This window comes from Phallusia mammillata, chromosome 3 (genome assembly GCF_965637545.1).
Source record: "Phallusia mammillata chromosome 3, kaPhaMamm4.hap1.1, whole genome shotgun sequence".
NCBI classification, from domain to species: Eukaryota; Metazoa; Chordata; class Ascidiacea; order Phlebobranchia; family Ascidiidae; genus Phallusia; species Phallusia mammillata.
Window position 1 is genome coordinate 23,751,714 of NC_137254.1, and position 19,087 is coordinate 23,770,800.

Genomic DNA, 19,087 nt, shown 5'->3' on the forward strand with positions numbered 1-19,087 from the left:
AATGTAATTTCATTTTTCTAACTCAATCAAACATTTACAAAATAGCAATAAACAACGTCACAGTTTTTGTTGTGCTGAAACATGCAAAGATGAGTTTAAAAATCGATTTTGGGATGAAATGTAACTTATAAAAAAACGTGACGGCTGTATGATTACTTGAAGGTAGGAAATTATTGAGATTTTAAGCAAGAAATCCATGTAAATAAATAGTATACAAGAGAGATACCATACAAGTTTTTACAACTATGCGTCATATTTACAAGACAAAAAAAAACTTTTTCCTCGGCAGGATCAATTTAAGAACCTTATCTGTGATCATATACCCCTACCAAGCATTACGTGTAGCGGAAAGAATCAGGCAACCTGCCAACGAAGTAAGGCGTTTAGTACGCAAGAAGATATACTAAAGCTAAAATAAACCCAAGTCAGTGCTACATCTGCTGCTTGTACGATTTGCCTGCATTTGGTGTAGGTTAATATGGAAGTGATAAGTCAGCAAAATTGTAGAAGGAACCTGTGGTGGTAAGCTGTGTGATCTTCTTTGTAAGATCACGTTTCTTAACTTTGTAGACTGTAATCTAATACAGAATAAGGCAACAAAATACGTTTCAAGGCAATTGTTTTCGTATAAACTTCCATACAAAGCATTTACCTTCATAATAACACTGCGTGTTAATGTTGTTTGGGTTGCACCAATCAAATTTACGGCTGAATCAAGTAAGATTTTGAGCGGCAGGTAAACATATCCGTTAACTAACAGAAGACATAGAGCCAAAATATTCAAAAGAACCGTATATACGTTAGTATATACGACGTCACTTCCATTTCAAAAATTCAATATATTGCAGCAAATTTCGGATTTCGTAATTGTAGCAAAATAGGCTTTAATCAAAACATGGCTACCAGCCATCACGTGAAAGCGCAGTGTGGAGGAAAAGTGGCACACAAAAGAATAGTGCATAGTACCTTCGGAAAGACTGTCCGACACTTATCGCCTAGGAAAATGTCTCAGGAAGTATCAACATACATTCATAAACAGGGTCAGCCCATGCAGCGACCACTGGACAAAAATCATCGGCCTGGCAATTTATGTATCTGGAAGGTGTGCTATGTCAGATTTAAAGGAGGAAATCATTATGGAAGAGGTTTGGGCAAAACTGTTGATTCATCTTGCATCCTTGGGCAACACTTACAGCAGCACAAGCGTCGAAGATTAAAAAATAAATCATATATTGAACATTCAGTATCATTTGTGGATGAAAAAGGATCCTCCGGTTGATTGTCTGAACTTGGATGTGGATCTAAAGAAACGTAAAGATAGACGTAAACAGAAAGGTAGCGCATGACCGCACTCAAGATATGTGTGTGATAAATCGAGCATAACGTTGGTGTAAATACCATGAATTGAGGAACGTGTGTCGATAGGCGGTGATCCACTGTTTTGCTTTTTAACGGGTACTGACCCTCGCCCTGTAAGTAATTGCGCCTCATCGCCACGATTCTTGTCTTTGGACGGACGTTTTGGACAAACTGTGAACAAACAACACAAAGTTTGACTTAAACGCATGTTTCAAACATATCATGGAATTTATACCTGTATCGTTTACAGTGGGTTGATTTTCAAGTGTATGATCTTCTGATTGGAAATTTGGGTTTGTAAAGCCAGAAACTATCAAAAGTAAAAACAACACATGGGTTGGTGAAGCAAAAACAATAAAGGAAAAGATCCAGCAACTATCTTAGATTCACACTGTTTAACGATCACACGTAAAACCTCAGTTGCGATTGATAAGACGTGTTTCACCTCTTATGCCATCAGGGTGAATCTTTAGTGTTTTAACTTAAATCATTCGTTCGCTTTTACAACTTCTTTGCAACTGGCTATATACCTGGAGTGTCAATCTCTCTGAAAGAGCTTTTAAAATCACACAGAAAGGCTTGGTTGTTCGGTTTGATCATACTATTTTTTACTGGATGTCGTTGTTGCAACGAGATTTTTTCCTGCTGGATGATATCCTGTCCATAGTGGTCGCAGAGTCTTTGTAGTTGTTGGCGTACTGTAGATGGGACAAAGGAATTTACTCGTAGTTTTTACTAAGCGCAACAACTGACAGATCTAAAAGCCCTTACTTTCACAAAGATTGGGTCGATTATTGGGTTCCAAATTCAAGCACTGTTCATAGATTTCCACTAACTGTTGAAACACAGAACGTTCCTTGTCGGTTTGAAGTTTTATTCGGACGCTTTCAATGCGTTCATCGTTCGGCTTTACACCCTTCTGTATGCTTAATTCTACGACGAAGCCGGGACGGTCTGCATCACTGAACACTTGTATTCTTGTAATAGTGTCGTATATGAGGCATCCAAAGCTGTAACACATTGTATGTAAATGAGCGCAGCGACAATAAGTATCGGACAAAAAGTCTTTCCCTTTACTTAAGTTGTTTGCTCTTCGACATGGCGTGCTGTTGATTTGCTTGTCTAGGTTTGCCTAGAAACCGTACAAACAACTGTACACCATCTTTACACTATTTACCTGTAAACATCTATTTCCACTGTTCGGTCTTGGTTGCTATCTTTTAGCAATTCGGGTGCCGTGTACAATGATGTTCTCTGGGTTGTTCGTTTCACGCCCATAGAGTCGTAGTTGGTCTCAGCACGTTTTCTTGTATTCGTGGCTCCGAAATCGGATAACTTACCCGAAAAGTCTTCGGTTATTAAAACGTTCTCTGATTTCACATCCCCATGAATAAACTCTCGGTTGCCACAGTTCTCGTGCAAATGGATCAAAGCGTCGGCAATGTTGCATAAAATGTTCAGTCTTACGCCCCAAGGTAAAATCTTGTACTTTTTCTCATTTGTTAAAATATCCAAAAAGTTTCCTCTTGATACGTATTCCAGCACAAGAGCAGTAAAACCAAGCCACTTGACAAGACCGTATAGTTTTACAACATGAGGTGAATTCTGAATACGGCTGTGGATTTTCAGTTCCCGTTGTAATCTTGACTCACTGCGACGTAAAACAAGGAACAATAAAGCAAGGGATGACAAAGCAATTTCTCAGCACAACGCACATAGAGTATTGCTAAAGCGATTTTTCAAATTATATTGAGTGCCGTTTGATACTGCTGGTTGTGCTAGTTTTGTCAAGCAAACTCTTTGAGAATTTGACTTGGCAACACTGATGGGCACAAATTAAACCTGTATTTTTTGACCTTTTTTTGATAGAACTGCTAAACCGTCATAAAACACTGTACCTTTCATTCTTGTGAGTCAACCGCTTTACAACTACAGGTTTTCCATCGTGCAAACATTTTCTTGCCTCTCCACAACCACCACAACCCAAGAACCAGCTGGTATCACTGCTTGTTACAAACTGAGTTGCATCGAAAATCTTTCCACACGTAGTTTCCATGGTGATTTGACATGAACTCTTACTCAGGTGAAACTGTAGCCATCGGCTATGCTAACACACTAATCAAACACTAAACAACCCATCGGCTCTAAAGAGTTTGCCTGTGATGAAAACTTTCTTTTTTTACTAAAACGCGACTAGAACAAGTCACGCACCAGTGCGTCTAGTTTGGAGAACCATTTAAATATTTGTCTTAGCAAATATCACCGAAATAATCGAAAGCTCCTGACGATTGTAAAAAAACACAGCTTCAAGCTTTAAAATGGTAGAGAGTAAGTTAAACCAAACATTTTAATACACCTTTCCATACGTGCTATTTGTTTAACAACATTTTGTGCCCCTAAAAACTAACAATAAAAGATATTTAACTACAGTTATAAAACGCAGACTAAAGCCCAGACTAAAGCACAGGGTAAAATCTGTAAAGCACCTAAAGGGTTTATACTCAATGATTATTCCCTAACTTATGTGTCTCTCGCGCTGGATAATATTTAGCTTTAGTGTAGCTCAATACCTGCTATTTTCAATTAGAGTTGTTTACAAGAAAGTGTATTTTCAATCGCTACACCATTAACACAAAGGAGTGTGCGTCTTTCCTTCTGTTTATACACAGAAAAAAAAACGAAAATTGATAAATACTGCTCGTTGATCGCAGGTTTTGTCATTGCTGAATTTCCATGGTAAACCAACTTGTACTTGCAGGAACTTTTTAATACAGCTTTAATGCTTTCATCAGGACGCTCCCACAAAGCAGCACAGTTGAATTAAAAGCAAAATACGTTTAAGTTAGGAGCAATGAAGCTTAAATTTAAAAGAAAGAAAAATTTAAACGCTTGGTGACCGTCAAAACATCTTAATAGGACAAAACCAAACAAGCGAAACATGGCAGGGTGAAAAAGTGACTTGCTGCAATTATAGGTGTAGTTGACTTGTTGCAGAGTTTTATCCGAGTCTAAGAACAAATATCAGTAACTTTGGGTTAACTTATGTCACGAATCATTTCTCTACAAATAATATTACCGAAACCATTGCTTTCCAGTTCAACATCTTTAACAATTATTACATGTGTGCGGTAAAAACATTTTGTTCCATAAACAAGTGCTTGATTTTGTCGTTTTCCTTTCTTGTTTGAGTCTAATGCTTTTGTTTGGCGGACGAAACGGTCTAAAATATATTTAGTTAGAAAGTTGTACAAGCACGTAATTTTGCAGAAAAAATGTTTTGTTACAAACTGAAAGCATATTTATGATTTGGTCTCTTTGGGACTGCTTTATTGAAAAAGTCCCTTCATGAAGAGTTTAGTTTGAGCATGTTACGCCCCCACCACCCGTGCCAATACACAATACATTGCGCAACCAAAATATAATTCAATATCGCAAAGTTGACGTACGACAATGTCAGGATATCGCGTTGCTAATAATCAGGCATCCAGACGTCCGAGTGTGATACGCCCCCACCACCTGCGCTACTACACAATACAATGCGTCATCAAAATACAATTCAATATCATATGTTTGCCGAGAGACTTTGTCAGGATATCGCGTTGCTAACAATGCCGCATGTGTGTTTTACAGCAACCTTTCACACAAGGCCTTTGACTAAACTGTTTAAATAGTTCGAGGTAGGCTGAACATCCGTTTAAAACTCGCGTTTAGGTTATACCGAGGCCCGAGTTTAGGCAATCCTGAGACTTGAAATGCACTAAATTTCAGGATTTTAAATGGCGGAGTGTATGAAAACCGACTTTTGTAAATGGCACGACGCTTCTGAATTTTTGACAAGTTTCGACTCGTCGGATTATTTAGGATGCGGCGGAATTGGTGAAGTTCGGAGATGTTGGCACAAAGAATATGGTCTAATAGCAATAAAACGTCTGCCAGCAGTTGAGCAAACCGGTAAAAATGTTATTAGCAAGTAAGTTGTGTGTAGCAGTATTTAACGATTGCAAAAAACTAAAACACAATGTCTCTGTGACGCCGCAGAATTGAAAGAGAGGCAATGGTAAATGCAAGACTTCATCACAAAAACATCACGCAATTTCATGGCCTGGTAACGTGGGGCGACTATATTGGCATGATTTTTTCCTTAGAGGAACGAGGAAACTTGGAAGATCTCCTAACAAACAAGGATAAGTATCCGCAAATTCCATGGTCCTTACGGGGCAAACTTGCACTTGACATTGCTAAGGGCCTTGTTTATTTGCATGAACATGACCCTAAGCGCGCATTTGTGCATGGAGACATTAAGTCACAAAATGTTTTTATTTCCCTCGACTGGTGTGCAAGGCTGGGAGATTTGGGAGCAACAAATGTACAAAGGTCGGCTAAATGCCTTACAACTGGGTCATTCCATGTCCAACCTACGACGCAGCACACTATGCGGTATGCGGCTCCAGAATTTTTAAAAGACCCGTGCAAGCAGAGAACACCACAAATGGATTGTTACAGGTAATACGAGTTGGTGCCATATTGTTTGGTAACTCGGGTCAATAATTGTATAACCGCCGAAGATAAACGATAAATGAGACATTTTTAACTTTTACTCACCGTTCACTTTCGTATTAATAATAAGCTAACTTATTTTATCTCTACAACATAATTTACGTATCGTAAAACTGTATTATTAAAACACGTCAAGAGGAAAGGGCACTACCGCTCAGGTTCTGAAGAGATTTCGGATTTCCATTTGCTAAATTTTGCAGGATTTTGTGTTCTTTTGCAGTTATGGAATTGTGCTCTACGAAATTTTGACCAGGACACTGGCATTTGAAAATGTAAACAGACCTGACTACGTTCTTAATTACCACATTCGCGAGGGTAAGGTACCAGACATGGCTTGGGTTGAGAGCGTAAAGCAACAAAAAAGCGTAAAGCAACAAATTGGTGAAGCAAAGGACTTGACCATAATTTGTGCTCTGGAAAAGGCAATGAATATGTGCCTCAGTAAAGCTCCAGAAGCCCGACCTTCAATGCAAACCGGTAGGCAGTTATTTACACTAAACAAGTAATCAGCCTTTACGAACTACGATATTTAAAAACGAAACTTGTTTTTCAGTTGTTAAGGTGCTTGCTGAAGTATCTGATTCGTTTAATAAATCAGAAATGAACAGCGTTTCTGAAGGGCTAGATGCACAAAAATATTCTTTGACAAGAAATGCTTGTCTTGGTGATTTCGGAAGGAACTTTAAAGAAGCAAGCCACGGTGAGATCTGTTGCCAGGTGTAAATAAAATATTTTTAGGGTATTAAATAGCACCGCTCTTATAACAAGCGGCATTCATTCTAGATACCGAATAGCTACGTATGTAGTATATACGGCTGAGATAATTTATGAGTTAGCTTATAAAATAAGCTTAAACTCGTAGGCTATATGCTGTCCCCTATAACTTCACTCTTCGAATTGCATATTAACTTCCATATTATTTCAGGCGGACAAATAAATTTAACTTTCGAAGAAGAGTTAAGTAACCCACCATCTCCAGAGAACAGCTTGCAACTACTCACAGGTAAATTCCATTTTAAATTGGTAAATTGATTTTTCGTTGTAAAAAAATAAGCAATATTGAATGGTCGTTTAATAAAAAGAGCATATTTGTGACGGTTAACGAAGGGCAAAGTAAAGGTACCATGTTGCTAATAATCAGGTAACTTAGATATGTTTTCAGACGAACAATGCCGCAAGTTTGTTTTACAGCAATGTTTTCACAAGGCCTTTGTCCAGAACTGTATAAATAGCTTGTGGTAGGCCCAAGTAGGTAGTGTGAAAACATCCGTTTAACTTTAAAGCAGGGAACAGTTAGATTTTGGGGGCATATAATACAACGCCCGTACAACAACTGGTATCCATCCCATACCATCAATATATTCACACAGCGGGGACAATACATAAGTAAGCTATAAAAAGTAACTCACAACCCGTAGCGTAGGACATATACTTGCAGAATTCAAATCTGCAAATAACTCTCAACATTTTCAGGTGGACAAGCAAATTTAAGAGATGAAGAAAAGTCAAGTACCTCAGCAACGCCACCAGAGAACTGCTTGCAACTACCTTTAGGTAAATTCATTTAAAATTGGTGAGACCGAGCCAGAGCCCGAATCTGGCCGATTTTACGAGCCCATATTAAACTCGAAAGTTTGTTTGACAGGCCTATAATAAAGAAAACATGCACATAGGACAATAAGAGTTAATAGACACGTTTTGGGGTCTTAGGGCATTAGGCTAAGTCCAGCAAACAGCTACTGAGCTAGGACGTTCATCATCGAATGTAAAAACAGTCTCGAATTAACCCCGTTTATGATACCTAAGCCCGACTTACGGCTCTGTATCGTTTTGTAAATTAAGTAAATCATATTTGATTGTCATTCAGTTTGCTCAAAAAACATAACCTCTGTGGGACTACTTCGTTGAGAAAAGGTCCTTTGCAAAAAGTAAAGTCAGAGCGTGATACGTCCCCATCACTATAGATTGCGCAATCGTACGGTTGACGAACGACAATGTCAGGATATCGCGTTGCTAATAATCAGGCAGATACGTTTTCAGACAACCGTTTATATACAAGGCCACTTGTCCAGAACCGATAAAATAGTGTTTATGTGGTATTCATCTCAAATAATCGTTTGTTATGCAGGTCTGAAACAATACACGAGTAAACCACAACCCGTAGGATCGCTTGCTGGCCTTTCCATCCTTTAACTTCAGGATGGCCTTCCCATCCTTTAACTTCAAAACTGCAAATTAACCTCAGTATTTAATGCAGGTGGACAAGTAAATGTAATTTTCGAAAAAGAATCAAGTATCCCCTCAACACCGGCGGACAACAACTTGCGAACACCTTCAGGTAAATTCAAAATTTTATGCCCAAAAAGTAAACAACATTTGGTTTTCATTCAGATGCTCATCAAAGCATATTTGTGATTTAGTATCTATGGGTCTAGTTAGTTGAAAATAGGCCCTTTGCAAAGAGTTTAGTCTGAGCATTTTACAACCCCACCACCCGTGCTACAAACACAATACTTTGCGCCAGCAGCATATATACAATTCAATATTGCACGGTTTAGGAGCGACAATATCAGGATTTTGTGTTGCTTATAATAGCGATATGTTTTAAGACGACCAATGCCGCAAGTTTATTTTACACCAACCTTTCACACAAGGCCTTTAACCAAACTGTTTAAATAGTTCGTGGTATAGGTTGAACATCCGTTCATTTTAAACACGCGTTTAGGCTATCCCGAGGCCCGAGTTTAAGCAATCCTGAGACACGACATACACTAAAATCTAGAATTTTAAAGTGGTGGAGTGTATAAAAACCGACTTTTACACAAGGCTTGAAGAAGTAGGGCACTTATCAATCCACTATTCAAAACTGCAAATTAACCTTAGTATTTAATGCAGGTGGACAAGTAAATTTAACAATCGAAGAAGAATTAAGTACCCAATCAACGTCACTGGAGCACACCTTGCAAATGCCTTCAGGTAAATGTCATTTGTAATGGGTGTTTTCTAAAATAGGTAAACAATATTTGGTTGTCATTCAGTTTACTCAACGACGCATGTTTATAATTTGGCATTATGGTAGCTACGTTGTCCCTTCACAACGAGTTTAGTCTGAGCCTGTTACGCCCCAACCACCCATGTTACTATGCTATACACTAGTGATGTACCGAATCGGCGAAATTTCGATTCGGCCGAAACCGAATATTCGGCGGTTTTGCCGAATAAATTCGGCCGAATCAACCGAATCATTTATGACGTCACGCGAAGTCGTACGCTACGCGTTTGACGTGAAAAAAATGTTTATCTACCTGGCAGCCAGTGCAAAATAGTTGTGTTTCGTCCTTATTTCAGTTCTGTGGGGTTTAAAATTGCCTTAAGCATGATTGGCAACCTGCCAATGAATTACTAATTTTTTTGACTACCGTGGGAAAAACGATAATGTGTTGAAAAAGATAAACATTGACGCAATTTTCGTTATGTTTGGGCTTTTGAAAGATTGCGTGGACCTTAATAAGCAGAAAAGACACGTTTAATGCTTTAAATTTGTGTTCGTAAAAGATTCGGTTTCGGCCGAATCGCAAGAAATTATTCGGCCGAAACCGAATCTTTGCAAAAATGATCGATTCGGCCGAATAAATTCGGCAAACCGAATATTCGGTACATCTCTACTATACACCACAATGGAAATATTATTCTTTGACGTACAGTTGACGAACGACAATATCAGGATATCGCGTTGCTAGAAACAAACATATATGTTTTCTAACGATCAATGCAAGTTTGTTTTTACAGCAACCTTTCACACAAGGCGTTTCACTACATAGTTTGACTAAATCAACTAGGTGCCGTTCAGCGTTTAAATATTTTTCTCTATATTTTATTAGATGCATTGGTTCAGGATTTTAAAAGCGCACCTTCAGTAAAACAAAGTAAGTTGGTTAAACTAATTTTGATACTGTATGTCAACAAAAAAGTTAATCAACATTTTTTGCAGGGATGAAACAGATGTGTGGATATCGGAAAATCTTTTATTGCTTTCTTTTATTAGTCATTTTCGTTGTATGTGTGCAAAAAGCTAGTGAGGTGGTTGTTAAACATTTAGAATATCCATTCACTGTAACCTACACCTCGTTGGGTTACAATTGGACTGTTAATTGTGACATTAAGTTTTTCCAAATAAGACAAAAATGCTCTGTTAAAATGAAGAAAGTATAATATCCCTTAACAAACAAACGTAAAAGATTTTTTAAAGGAAAATTTACCGATTTATACCTTGATGTAAAATATGTAAAAACGTTATCTGTACAAATATAATTTGTAGTTTTAGTTATTTTGAAAATTGAATGCCGAATTCTTCGATTCGATTGTTTTGTTAACTATGATCGTTAAAACATGTTTTCCGCTCTCGCATTTTTGTGCCTAATAACTTATAAATAGTTGGCCATAATAATTGCTACCGCAAAAAGTCCCGTATACTTTCCCAAATTCGTTGTAACTTTCCATCAGTTCGGTTGAGCGTGTTGGTCAACATTACTTGCACTTTACTGAATGTCACAGGTCAAACTATGCAAACATACACCGAACATTTGATAGCCAGGTAATAAAATAAAAACAGTGTTTTTTGGATCAACAAAAAATATTGTTCGGATTTAACAAAAGTATCTAAAAGCAAGTAAATGAGCTCAAACAGTTTGTTATGTTGGTGTATAGGCTGCTTTTGGATCTGTCGTTTCATAGTCGTCTTAATGTACTTTTATTAGATTATCCAAATCCAAACCTTACTAAGAACATAAATCCTACTAAACAACGGTACCAGATTCATTATAGACAGGGTTGCCATACCGTCCTTATTTCTAAGGGGGGCAAAGTTTATTGTTCTTATTTCTAAGAAATGTCCTCGTTTTTGACCTGAGTCCTTGTTTTTGACCTTATTTTGTCTTATTTTTAACGATTACAAGTAACAAACTTCGTGAAAGGACAGCCAAAATCCCCGCTACAGGTAAAAGTAAACCCAGACCTGAGCTGTCGTGAGGTGTACCAAGTATTTTGTACGAACAAGGAGTTGCTGAAACAGATTGATGGCAAAATATATGGCATGCGAAATGTCATGGCTCGTATAAATCACCTCTGGCTCACGATTGCGGAAAATCAAGGGTTGTAATTCAGGCCGGACTCAGGCTTAGTTTTTTTTTTTAAATAGCTTGATTCGGGGCTGACTTTACACTCTGTAAAAGGGCTATTATATTTATAGCTATCTTGCCAGATAGAGTTGAACAAGTTTGTGTATTTGGTTTGTTGTCAGTACCTATAATGACCATCAGGTAATATATTTGATAAAAGACCCACACGCAATCATACTATGAATAAGTTATAAAGCGTTTCTGCATGACTCATTTCCATACACATCAACAGAGATCCCCGCAATAAAACCCGTTTTACCCAAAAGGGAATGTAAAGGCTTGTGTCTACGTGGTAATAGCAGCGCGTGGTTGTGCTTGTCACAGTCAGCACCAGTGGGGGAATATACCAAGGTACTTCCCCGAAAATTTTGTATCCTGCCTGTAGAAATTGCGCTGTCGCGTTGGTCTGGCTTTTGTTAGTATTGCTTGGTATGACAAGCAACTGAATTATCTGGCCGCCATTTTAATTACTTGTATTAGTTCAGCTGAATTGTGTGTGTCAGTTCAGAACTTATTTCACACAGAGTTAATACATCAGTTAAACACAAAAATCATAGGCCAACTTAAGTCTTCGTTTGTAGTTTGTACAAATGCAAGTTAAGTACAAACGAGTACACTTTTGTGTATAAATAAGTTTACTTGTATGAAAAGTTATTTCTTTAATTATTATCAGAAGTAGCAGAATCGAAAAATAACAATGACACAATGCTTGTTTAGCAGATAAGAGCAATAGTCAATAACAGACCGAGAACAAAACAGTTTCGTTTTGGTCGAACTATTGTAGCTAAGATAGTTTTTTTCATAAATTTCGGTTCCCGAAAATCCATCTCAATAGGGTGCCAGCCACACAGCAGAAGTGCGTTGTTTTTACTTGAGCCCATCAAAACGAAAGTAAACAGTATTTTACATTGAAATAGGTGGCGCAATCTAGAATACTTCTTGATTTGTGGTGTTTACGTCGTTACAGTACAGCAACTATAAAATGCATGACTCAAATCCCACATACCGCAATGACGTCAGAAGCTGATTCATACATATAAATTCGTATTGCTTTGTTTGTAGTCAGTAGCGACTCACAAACATGAGACTTTCTTGTCGCAAACACCAATGGTGTAATTTCGTGTCGGTACAAAAAATCCGGACCCCTGCCCTAAATACACACAGTCATGCTAGAAAAGTTTAGAATCTGGTATCAATACTCCATTGTAAAACAAAATAGGAGATGAAAAAGCACTCCTCGAAGGTTGTACACGTTATTGGAATCGGAAAACTTGGGAATTAGAAATAGACAAGAGAAAGCATAATGGAAATACGTTAAGGCAAAAAACGACTTAACTTTTGGTGGGACCGCAATTTCAAAAATAGGCGCGCGCCAATCAGATTGCACCATTGCATGAAACGGCACTTTCAAAACTTTAGCCAGGGCAATGTTGTGAAATTTCCGTGACATCGCATATTTTGCGTTCTTATTTAATTGGAAGAATTATAGTGTGAAGTCACGTAAAAGTTTGTGTCAGTAGTTTGAACAGCGCAAGTATGTAAACGAGCAAAACCAATAGTTTTGACAAAGCAGACTTGAATAGAAAACCTATCAAGTAAGCCGAAAGCGAAACTTAAGTTTTGGTTACTTCTGCTGGGGGAAAAAGCATGATTATAAATTACCTGATAAGGGAAACAGGCGAGGGAAAGACCTAACGACAAGATTGTTGTCGCAACCTAGCAGGCATTACCCGATATAGGCCCTAAAACCAGGAGAGTATACGAAAAAAAGATATTTGGGGTAAAACTTATCGTTGTTTTGTTTGAGAGTTATGCGTTTGGTTTTAGTACTACAGTAAAAAACGTTACCAATGACCGCGAGCTAAAACCTTAGCAGATACAACTGTTTAACACTAAAATCCTTTTTTCGACGTTATTAGCGATTTTAGAGACGGTAGTCGATTTTAGAGGAAGGCAGTATATTTATCTCTGTAGTACAGGTATGGGATTTTACGTTTACAAAAGTCAGTTATATTCTGATCAGGGCAAATTTACAAAAATACCAAACAAAACATTTTATCCGCAGTAACAGGTATGGGATTTTATATGTTTAACAAAACTGATCAAAACGAACGGGTACATCCAGAAGTGCGTGTAAGTAATGATGAGTCTGGCCTCACTTAGTCGTCACGGTTCTGAGACCTTTCTTCCTTCAGTCGGCTTAGGACCTTCTCCAGAGCCGGACATTCTGTCAAATCTGAGTTCGTTTCATCTGTCGAGTTTGTACCCCGCTTCACTCTCTCATACGGAATCGGATCCAAGCACGGATCCAGGTATTACTAGCTTTACAGAAAAGTGAAAACCCGGCTCTTGTATGATTTGACGTGTAAATGACGTAAAAATGATTTGACATAAAAAAAATAAAATTGGTTTTTTTGTGGGGGCTAGTTTATTTTTGTTTGCCATTATTTTGCTCAACAGTAAATCCCTACTTTCTAATTATCGATAAGTTCATTAGCATAGGGTTAATTGTATTGCTACGTTTGAGCCCAACTACCTACCTATTGTTCCCCCAATCAAAACAAATTATTAAAAGATTGCCTAAACAATTGAAATATAATGGTAACATAAATCAGTTTTGTCATGTCTTAATTTGATGCTACCTTAATTGGATTTACGTATTGTTTTGCAATGGTTTTCTGATATTGTTGCACTAATTTGGCTTTATTGAGGTCATCTATGACGCCATAACATAGAACGGCACCTGCAATAAATCACGTAGGCAATGGTGAAACAGCTTTGATAAACGTAGGCTTGATTACTACAATGGGTTATGTCGTTGTACTTAGAATTGCCCTACCATGATGAAGAATACAGGATTTCAACATTCGAGGATGCAATGGAGGGATTGGAAGGCTCAATTCTCGCAAGATGCGGATTTTTCTATGATCCTCGGTTACGTCGCGTTGAGTGTTTTAGGTAAGGTTAGGGTTTTGACAACAAAAACATGTTAAACGAGATAAAAAACGAAAACGATAGGAATTTGTCTTTGATAACAAAGTAAATTAACTGGAACGATTAAAAACTTGTTTTGTTGCAGTTGTCATGTTCGGCACGATTTCACGAATCGCGAAGACCCGTCTCTTTACCGACACCTTGCGACTTGTGACTTTGCTAATGGTAACCCGAACCGAAACATTCCTCGCGAGATCCCGGGCAATCGCGGACGAACAAGTGCCTCAGTTACGACAGCCAGGGCTACTCTCCACCGATTACGAGGTGAACGAAATAACAACAGGTCACCAGTACAGAATAGAGACAATCGAACGGAACCGAATCGCGTCGGAAGGCCAAGAAGTCGTATGGAAGAAGTGCAGCCGCGAAATAGAACATCAACAGAGGAAGAACCAACGTTTAGAAGGGAACGAAGGGAGTATGAAAGACCTGAACGATCACCCCGAGATCGAAGGGAAACTATTTTTAGCAGGGGAGAAGAAAGTCCGAGAAGTTATCAAGAGTCAAGTCATGGGAGTTACGTGTCTACGAGAAGCGTTGACTTGAGGGTAAGATATTTGTCATACAACCATACAGGATGGCACAAGCGTGTAAAATTGACCAGTCATTCTGATAGCTGCGGTGCAAACGATTAACACAATAATTGAAGGTTTTGATAAATGTGGTACTATATGACCGAAACCAAAATGCAATACTAAATGCGGCTTTTGAATGGTTTAGAGATTTTCTGAACACATAAATACACGCAATGTAATTCATTTAATTTACTGATCGTCTTGATTTACAGACCCCAGATGAGAGGCGAAGAGAAGCCCAATTCCCATGTTTAAATCCACGTCACCCGCACATGAGAAATGTAAACGACAGAGTCCGTACTTTTGGTCGTGGTTGGAGGCCATTTCATACCCAATGTTCACCGAGAGACATCGCAGAAGCGGGAATGTTTTATGTTGGTAAGTGCCAAAAAAATAAAACTAATAAAAGAGAATAGATAACCGAAGGGCTCGGATTTAATAAATAATAAAACTGTAATAAACGAACATAGAACACTGAAAAGCACATGTCAACGTGCAGGACAGGCCGATCAGTCGATTGTGCTGTTGGTAATTTTACTGGCACGATTGAAAATTATAGGGCATTTGTTAAGATTTTAAGGCTCTGGAAACATTTACGTGGTTATTACTTAGATCTAAAGCTATAAATGATGTCTTTTTTAGGGCCAAACGACGAAACCGTGTGCTGGTATTGCGGTGGAGGTTTGGAAAACTGGGAATTTAACGACGATCCTTTTGTGGAACATGCAAAGTATCATCCAGTGTAAGTTTTAGTGATTAAAAAACAATTAAACGTGAACCTACTAGCGACAATAACTTATTGTAAACGAAATGTACATATACAGTAGAGTAGCCTTGCTGTTGGTTTCAGATTGTAAAGCAGTGTTTATTGGTTTTGTTGCAGATGTGAATATTTACTTCAGAAAAAGGGCACAGAATATGTTCAGCGAATTAATAGAGAAAACTCATCAATGCCGAGAAGGAACATTTCGGGTGGAACAGGGGGTTCTAGAGACTATAATACACGTAGAAACCAAGAAAGTGGAATATATCAACCTTCTTCACCACCTCCAGACTTTGATATCCACCCACAGCCCGCTTGGGAACGTCGGGAAACCCGCAACCCAGACGGCAGCTACAGTACCATTTATAGAGCTCCCGGAGTTAACATAAGTATGAGTTCACACACTACGACACCAAGTGCTTACGGCCAAACATCTACAACCACAACAACTAGAGGGTCAAGCAGGAGAAGTAGAACCGCCGTTCAAGAAGCTATGAGGGGAGGGATTGTACAACAGGTTTCGATGCTTGGGTTCTCGCTCGACGACATGGAGCAAGTTATACAAAGGTAATAGAAAACACCGCAATAAAACCGTGTACAAACTGATTATCACAACAACATTGTGGTGTATGTTGACATGATAACACAGCACTAAATAAAGGAAGACTATTTGTCTTGTACACCTTATCTGATCCAATCGTTTTTTTGTTATAGTTGTTTAGAAAAAAGTTTTTTACCAGTGATTCACTACAACAATTACAAAATAACGCAACCAATGTGGGAACAAATAAAACATTAAATCACGAAGTTGCATAATATGCGTCATTTCCATAGTTATTATTACAGACGTTTGGAGACCGTTGGTAGTATGTACACAACGGTGACAGACATGGTGGACGATTTGGTGGAACTGGATCGAGTTAGGTCGTCAGAGAGCGAACAACCAAGTTCTATACCCGAAGTACAATCAGGGCCGGAGGTTATATTTACATGTAAGTCGTAACAAAAACTTTGCCGAACCCGTTGAATTGACTACAGTAAACGTTTGGCTTGTCTGTGGTAAAAATTACTAGACCAATGAACAAGTTTGATTTTCCACAATATCTGAAGTTTATTGTTATATCAGTCTTAAGATTTAAACTTTTTCCAATTAAGTTTCATTCTATTTCAGCAAGAGAAGTAGAGGACCGCGGTTTATGTCATATCTGTAATCTTCAACCACGACGTATGGTATTTATCCCTTGTGGGCACTACAATACTTGCACCAATTGCGGAAACCATCGTCAGATTTGTCCAACATGTCAGCAACCAATTACGAATAGAATAGAGGCACGACCGTAGTTGCTTTAATAACAGTGTAGTATATGGAGTTAAGCATTGAATTTTATTTAGGATTTGCACACTCAAATGCCGCCTGAAATGTCTTTTCACGATTAAAATTATATGCTTTCACTCTAAATTCGTTAGCAAACGGCTGATAGCTTTTTCCAGAATGAATATGTGTGCGTAGACATATAAAAACATATTTTCGTATACTCAATGCATTGTGCAAATAGAATGGTCATTTTCAGTCGTCATGTTTTTACGCCTTCAAAACTTTTCGTTTATAGATCCACAAACATTTATTGTATACTGTGCATTTGCTAACTGGCCATTTGTTACTTGCTCAATGCTTACTTTCATATACTGAGCAGTTGTTGATTGCATTATAGTCTTATATGTTTTATGCACGCTACAATCTTAAACAGCAGCCTTTGGTTACAATAAAATGTGCTCTTTGTTGATGAAGCTTTATGTGTTGGGATTTTTTATGTATTTGTTTGATTTTGCATGGGGAAAAACGAAGAAATTTTTTACCTGATTTAGACATACCGAATTAACCTAATATAGCAAGTGTCTCATTAACCCAGAGATTTTTGTCATGTGTTCAGCTATGATATTTTAACAATCGTTGTTGCCTTGACCAACTTGCCCGTGTTTGATCTGCACATGCAGTTTGAATATACTGTTTAATCTATATACATCTCAATATTTTTTACATTTTGAAAAGACTAAAAAAATGTACAAATTGTACAGTATTCCCCCCTATGCAGCTACTTTTGGTAGGTTTTTTAATGTTTTGCACCTAATTCGGTTGGTTGTGGATTAACAAGTATTAAAATACTTTAAAGTCTACCAAATGTTTATTGTGTAAGCGTTTGTAAAAAGATCAAGAAAAAGTTGGTAAAGCACTGGGGCTTAATCTGATTAACTCAAAATATCTGTTGTAATACTAAACTTTATAACAAAGCGTCAGTAGTGTAACAGCTTTATATCTTCAATGCGCCGATGTGTTAAGAAACAGCTAACTCTTGTGAACGAAAGTAATTGGTGGCAAATCTAATTTTCCCGGTACAAAAGAACATTAAAAATGCATTAAAAGCCCAGGCAAACTTTTTCCGTGTGTTATCCCAATATCATGTATGATTTTACTTGTGTTAAACTCGGGTTATGTTAGGATATCACGTGTTGGCTTTTTCACCGAGATTTCAAACAAAAATCAAGGATATATCCTTGGAATATAGCTAACAAGCCATGTATCTTCCGATATCTGGACTTTTAACGAATACTTAACATGAATTAGGCTTGAAGTTTCCTTGAACAACTTGAACTATTGGTCAACAAAGTTGACATATCCGTGCAGAAGAAAGTGTGCAATTTTTACCAATTATTTTAGGATTTCGTTGAAACCTTCTTGCGCGAAATTGTTACAATCGTGGTAAAGTTTTGGTTTCCGGGCAATATTTGTTACTGTTTCCGTGTGCGTTTTTGAATCAGCTCTTTGATTAATTTTAACCAAGAAACTTCTGCTAGACATTTAGTAAGCGTAGCCTATTTCCAATCATTATACGCATAGGCTACTGTGTATTAAATAATCATTATTTGAAGCTTGCTACTGTACTCATTTTGATAGTTTGTAAATCGCCACAAGACGGTTTTGATTGGTGGCTGAAAAACTATTGCTTATCTGAGCAACAGCTCAAGAGAAAAGCTATCACGCGTAGCGAATCGAATTATTTAGATAAAACTCATTTTAACTCTCTTGGGAATTCACGCCCGGCGCGCGTCTTTTTCTTTGTTCAAAATTTTTGAAATTTTTCCACCTGGGAGGAAACAAGGACTTGACCGAAAAAGGTGAAAAGCGCTGTAATCTTGTTGTACTTTGCTCGCCGACAAATTCAGACATTACGTCAACTGTCGTACCGAAGACCGTGGCTTTTTAAATAACATTTACAATCATCCTACCCTTAAACGTAGACTGTCGTGATAAACCACAGCGATTTGCATCTAAATCTATTGGCAAACGGTCATGTTAGGGCAGGATATATCGCATAAATTTAAGCACACACTGGTAGGAATCTGCAGCATGATACTAACTGGGATTAGTCGTGATAGAAATGTATCTTTGCGCTCGTTTTTGGGACCAATGTTTTGGGACCGTTTTTGGGACCAAAGCTTGTAAGGCATGAAATTAGGATTTTAAATGGGTAGAAAAATGGATAGTGTGTTTACTGTTGAATGTATTGTCAGATGCTTTAAGTTAAGAAATGCGCCAGGTTTAGAATGTCGTAATTGATATGATTTCTTTGAACGTAAACAAAAGCAAAGAAAAAATTATGACC

General features: G+C 37.9%; 3 protein-coding genes across 3 annotated transcripts; 2 read left to right on the plus strand and 1 right to left on the minus strand.

The window, feature by feature from the left end:
- Positions 1 to 2,532: 2,532 nt before the first annotated feature.
- LOC145219858 (uncharacterized) lies at positions 2,533 to 3,415 on the minus strand. Its single transcript, XM_080087166.1, has 2 exons — positions 3,258 to 3,415; positions 2,533 to 3,010 (listed from the first exon to the last, which is right to left on the minus strand). Exons 1-2 carry the CDS (start codon positions 3,413 to 3,415, stop codon positions 2,533 to 2,535), a joined length of 636 nt encoding a protein of 211 aa, XP_079943292.1.
- A 1,998-nt stretch (positions 3,416 to 5,413) lies between these two features.
- Positions 5,414 to 8,109, plus strand: LOC145219859 (interleukin-1 receptor-associated kinase 4-like). The gene is made up of 6 exons (XM_080087167.1): positions 5,414 to 5,862; positions 6,137 to 6,393; positions 6,470 to 6,616; positions 6,842 to 6,919; positions 7,390 to 7,470; positions 8,045 to 8,109. Exons 1-6 carry the CDS (start codon positions 5,414 to 5,416, stop codon positions 8,107 to 8,109), a joined length of 1,077 nt encoding a protein of 358 aa, XP_079943293.1.
- A 4,893-nt stretch (positions 8,110 to 13,002) lies between these two features.
- On the plus strand, positions 13,003 to 17,442 carry LOC145218437 (E3 ubiquitin-protein ligase XIAP-like). Its single transcript, XM_080085841.1, has 8 exons — positions 13,003 to 13,405; positions 13,922 to 14,051; positions 14,173 to 14,635; positions 14,875 to 15,040; positions 15,305 to 15,404; positions 15,546 to 15,992; positions 16,272 to 16,417; positions 16,597 to 17,442. The coding sequence occupies exons 1-8, from the start codon at positions 13,234 to 13,236 to the stop codon at positions 16,764 to 16,766; spliced, it is 1,794 nt and encodes a 597-aa protein (XP_079941967.1). The 5' UTR covers positions 13,003 to 13,233; the 3' UTR covers positions 16,767 to 17,442.
- Positions 17,443 to 19,087: the final 1,645 nt, after the last annotated feature.

What these genes read in the sequence shown, in the direction of transcription:
- LOC145219859 (XM_080087167.1), top strand. Translation starts at nt 5,414, where the DNA reads ATGGTAAATGCAAGACTTCATCACAAAAACATCACGCAATTTCATGGC. An exon ending in CCGACCTTCAATGCAAACCG is followed by an intron (nt 6,394 to 6,469) that starts GTAGGCAGTTAT and finishes CTTGTTTTTCAG; the next exon opens with TTGTTAAGGTGCTTGCTGAA. An exon ending in CAGCTTGCAACTACTCACAG is followed by an intron (nt 6,920 to 7,389) that starts GTAAATTCCATT and finishes CAACATTTTCAG; the next exon opens with GTGGACAAGCAAATTTAAGA.
- LOC145218437 (XM_080085841.1), top strand. Translation starts at nt 13,234, where the DNA reads ATGATGAGTCTGGCCTCACTTAGTCGTCACGGTTCTGAGACCTTTCTT. An exon ending in CGTCGCGTTGAGTGTTTTAG is followed by an intron (nt 14,052 to 14,172) that starts GTAAGGTTAGGG and finishes GTTTTGTTGCAG; the next exon opens with TTGTCATGTTCGGCACGATT. An exon ending in CATGCAAAGTATCATCCAGT is followed by an intron (nt 15,405 to 15,545) that starts GTAAGTTTTAGT and finishes GTTTTGTTGCAG; the next exon opens with ATGTGAATATTTACTTCAGA.
- LOC145219858 (XM_080087166.1), bottom strand. Translation starts at nt 3,415, where the DNA reads ATGGAAACTACGTGTGGAAAGATTTTCGATGCAACTCAGTTTGTAACA. An exon ending in TTGACTCACAAGAATGAAAG is followed by an intron (nt 3,011 to 3,257) that starts GTACAGTGTTTT and finishes TTTACGTCGCAG; the next exon opens with TGAGTCAAGATTACAACGGG.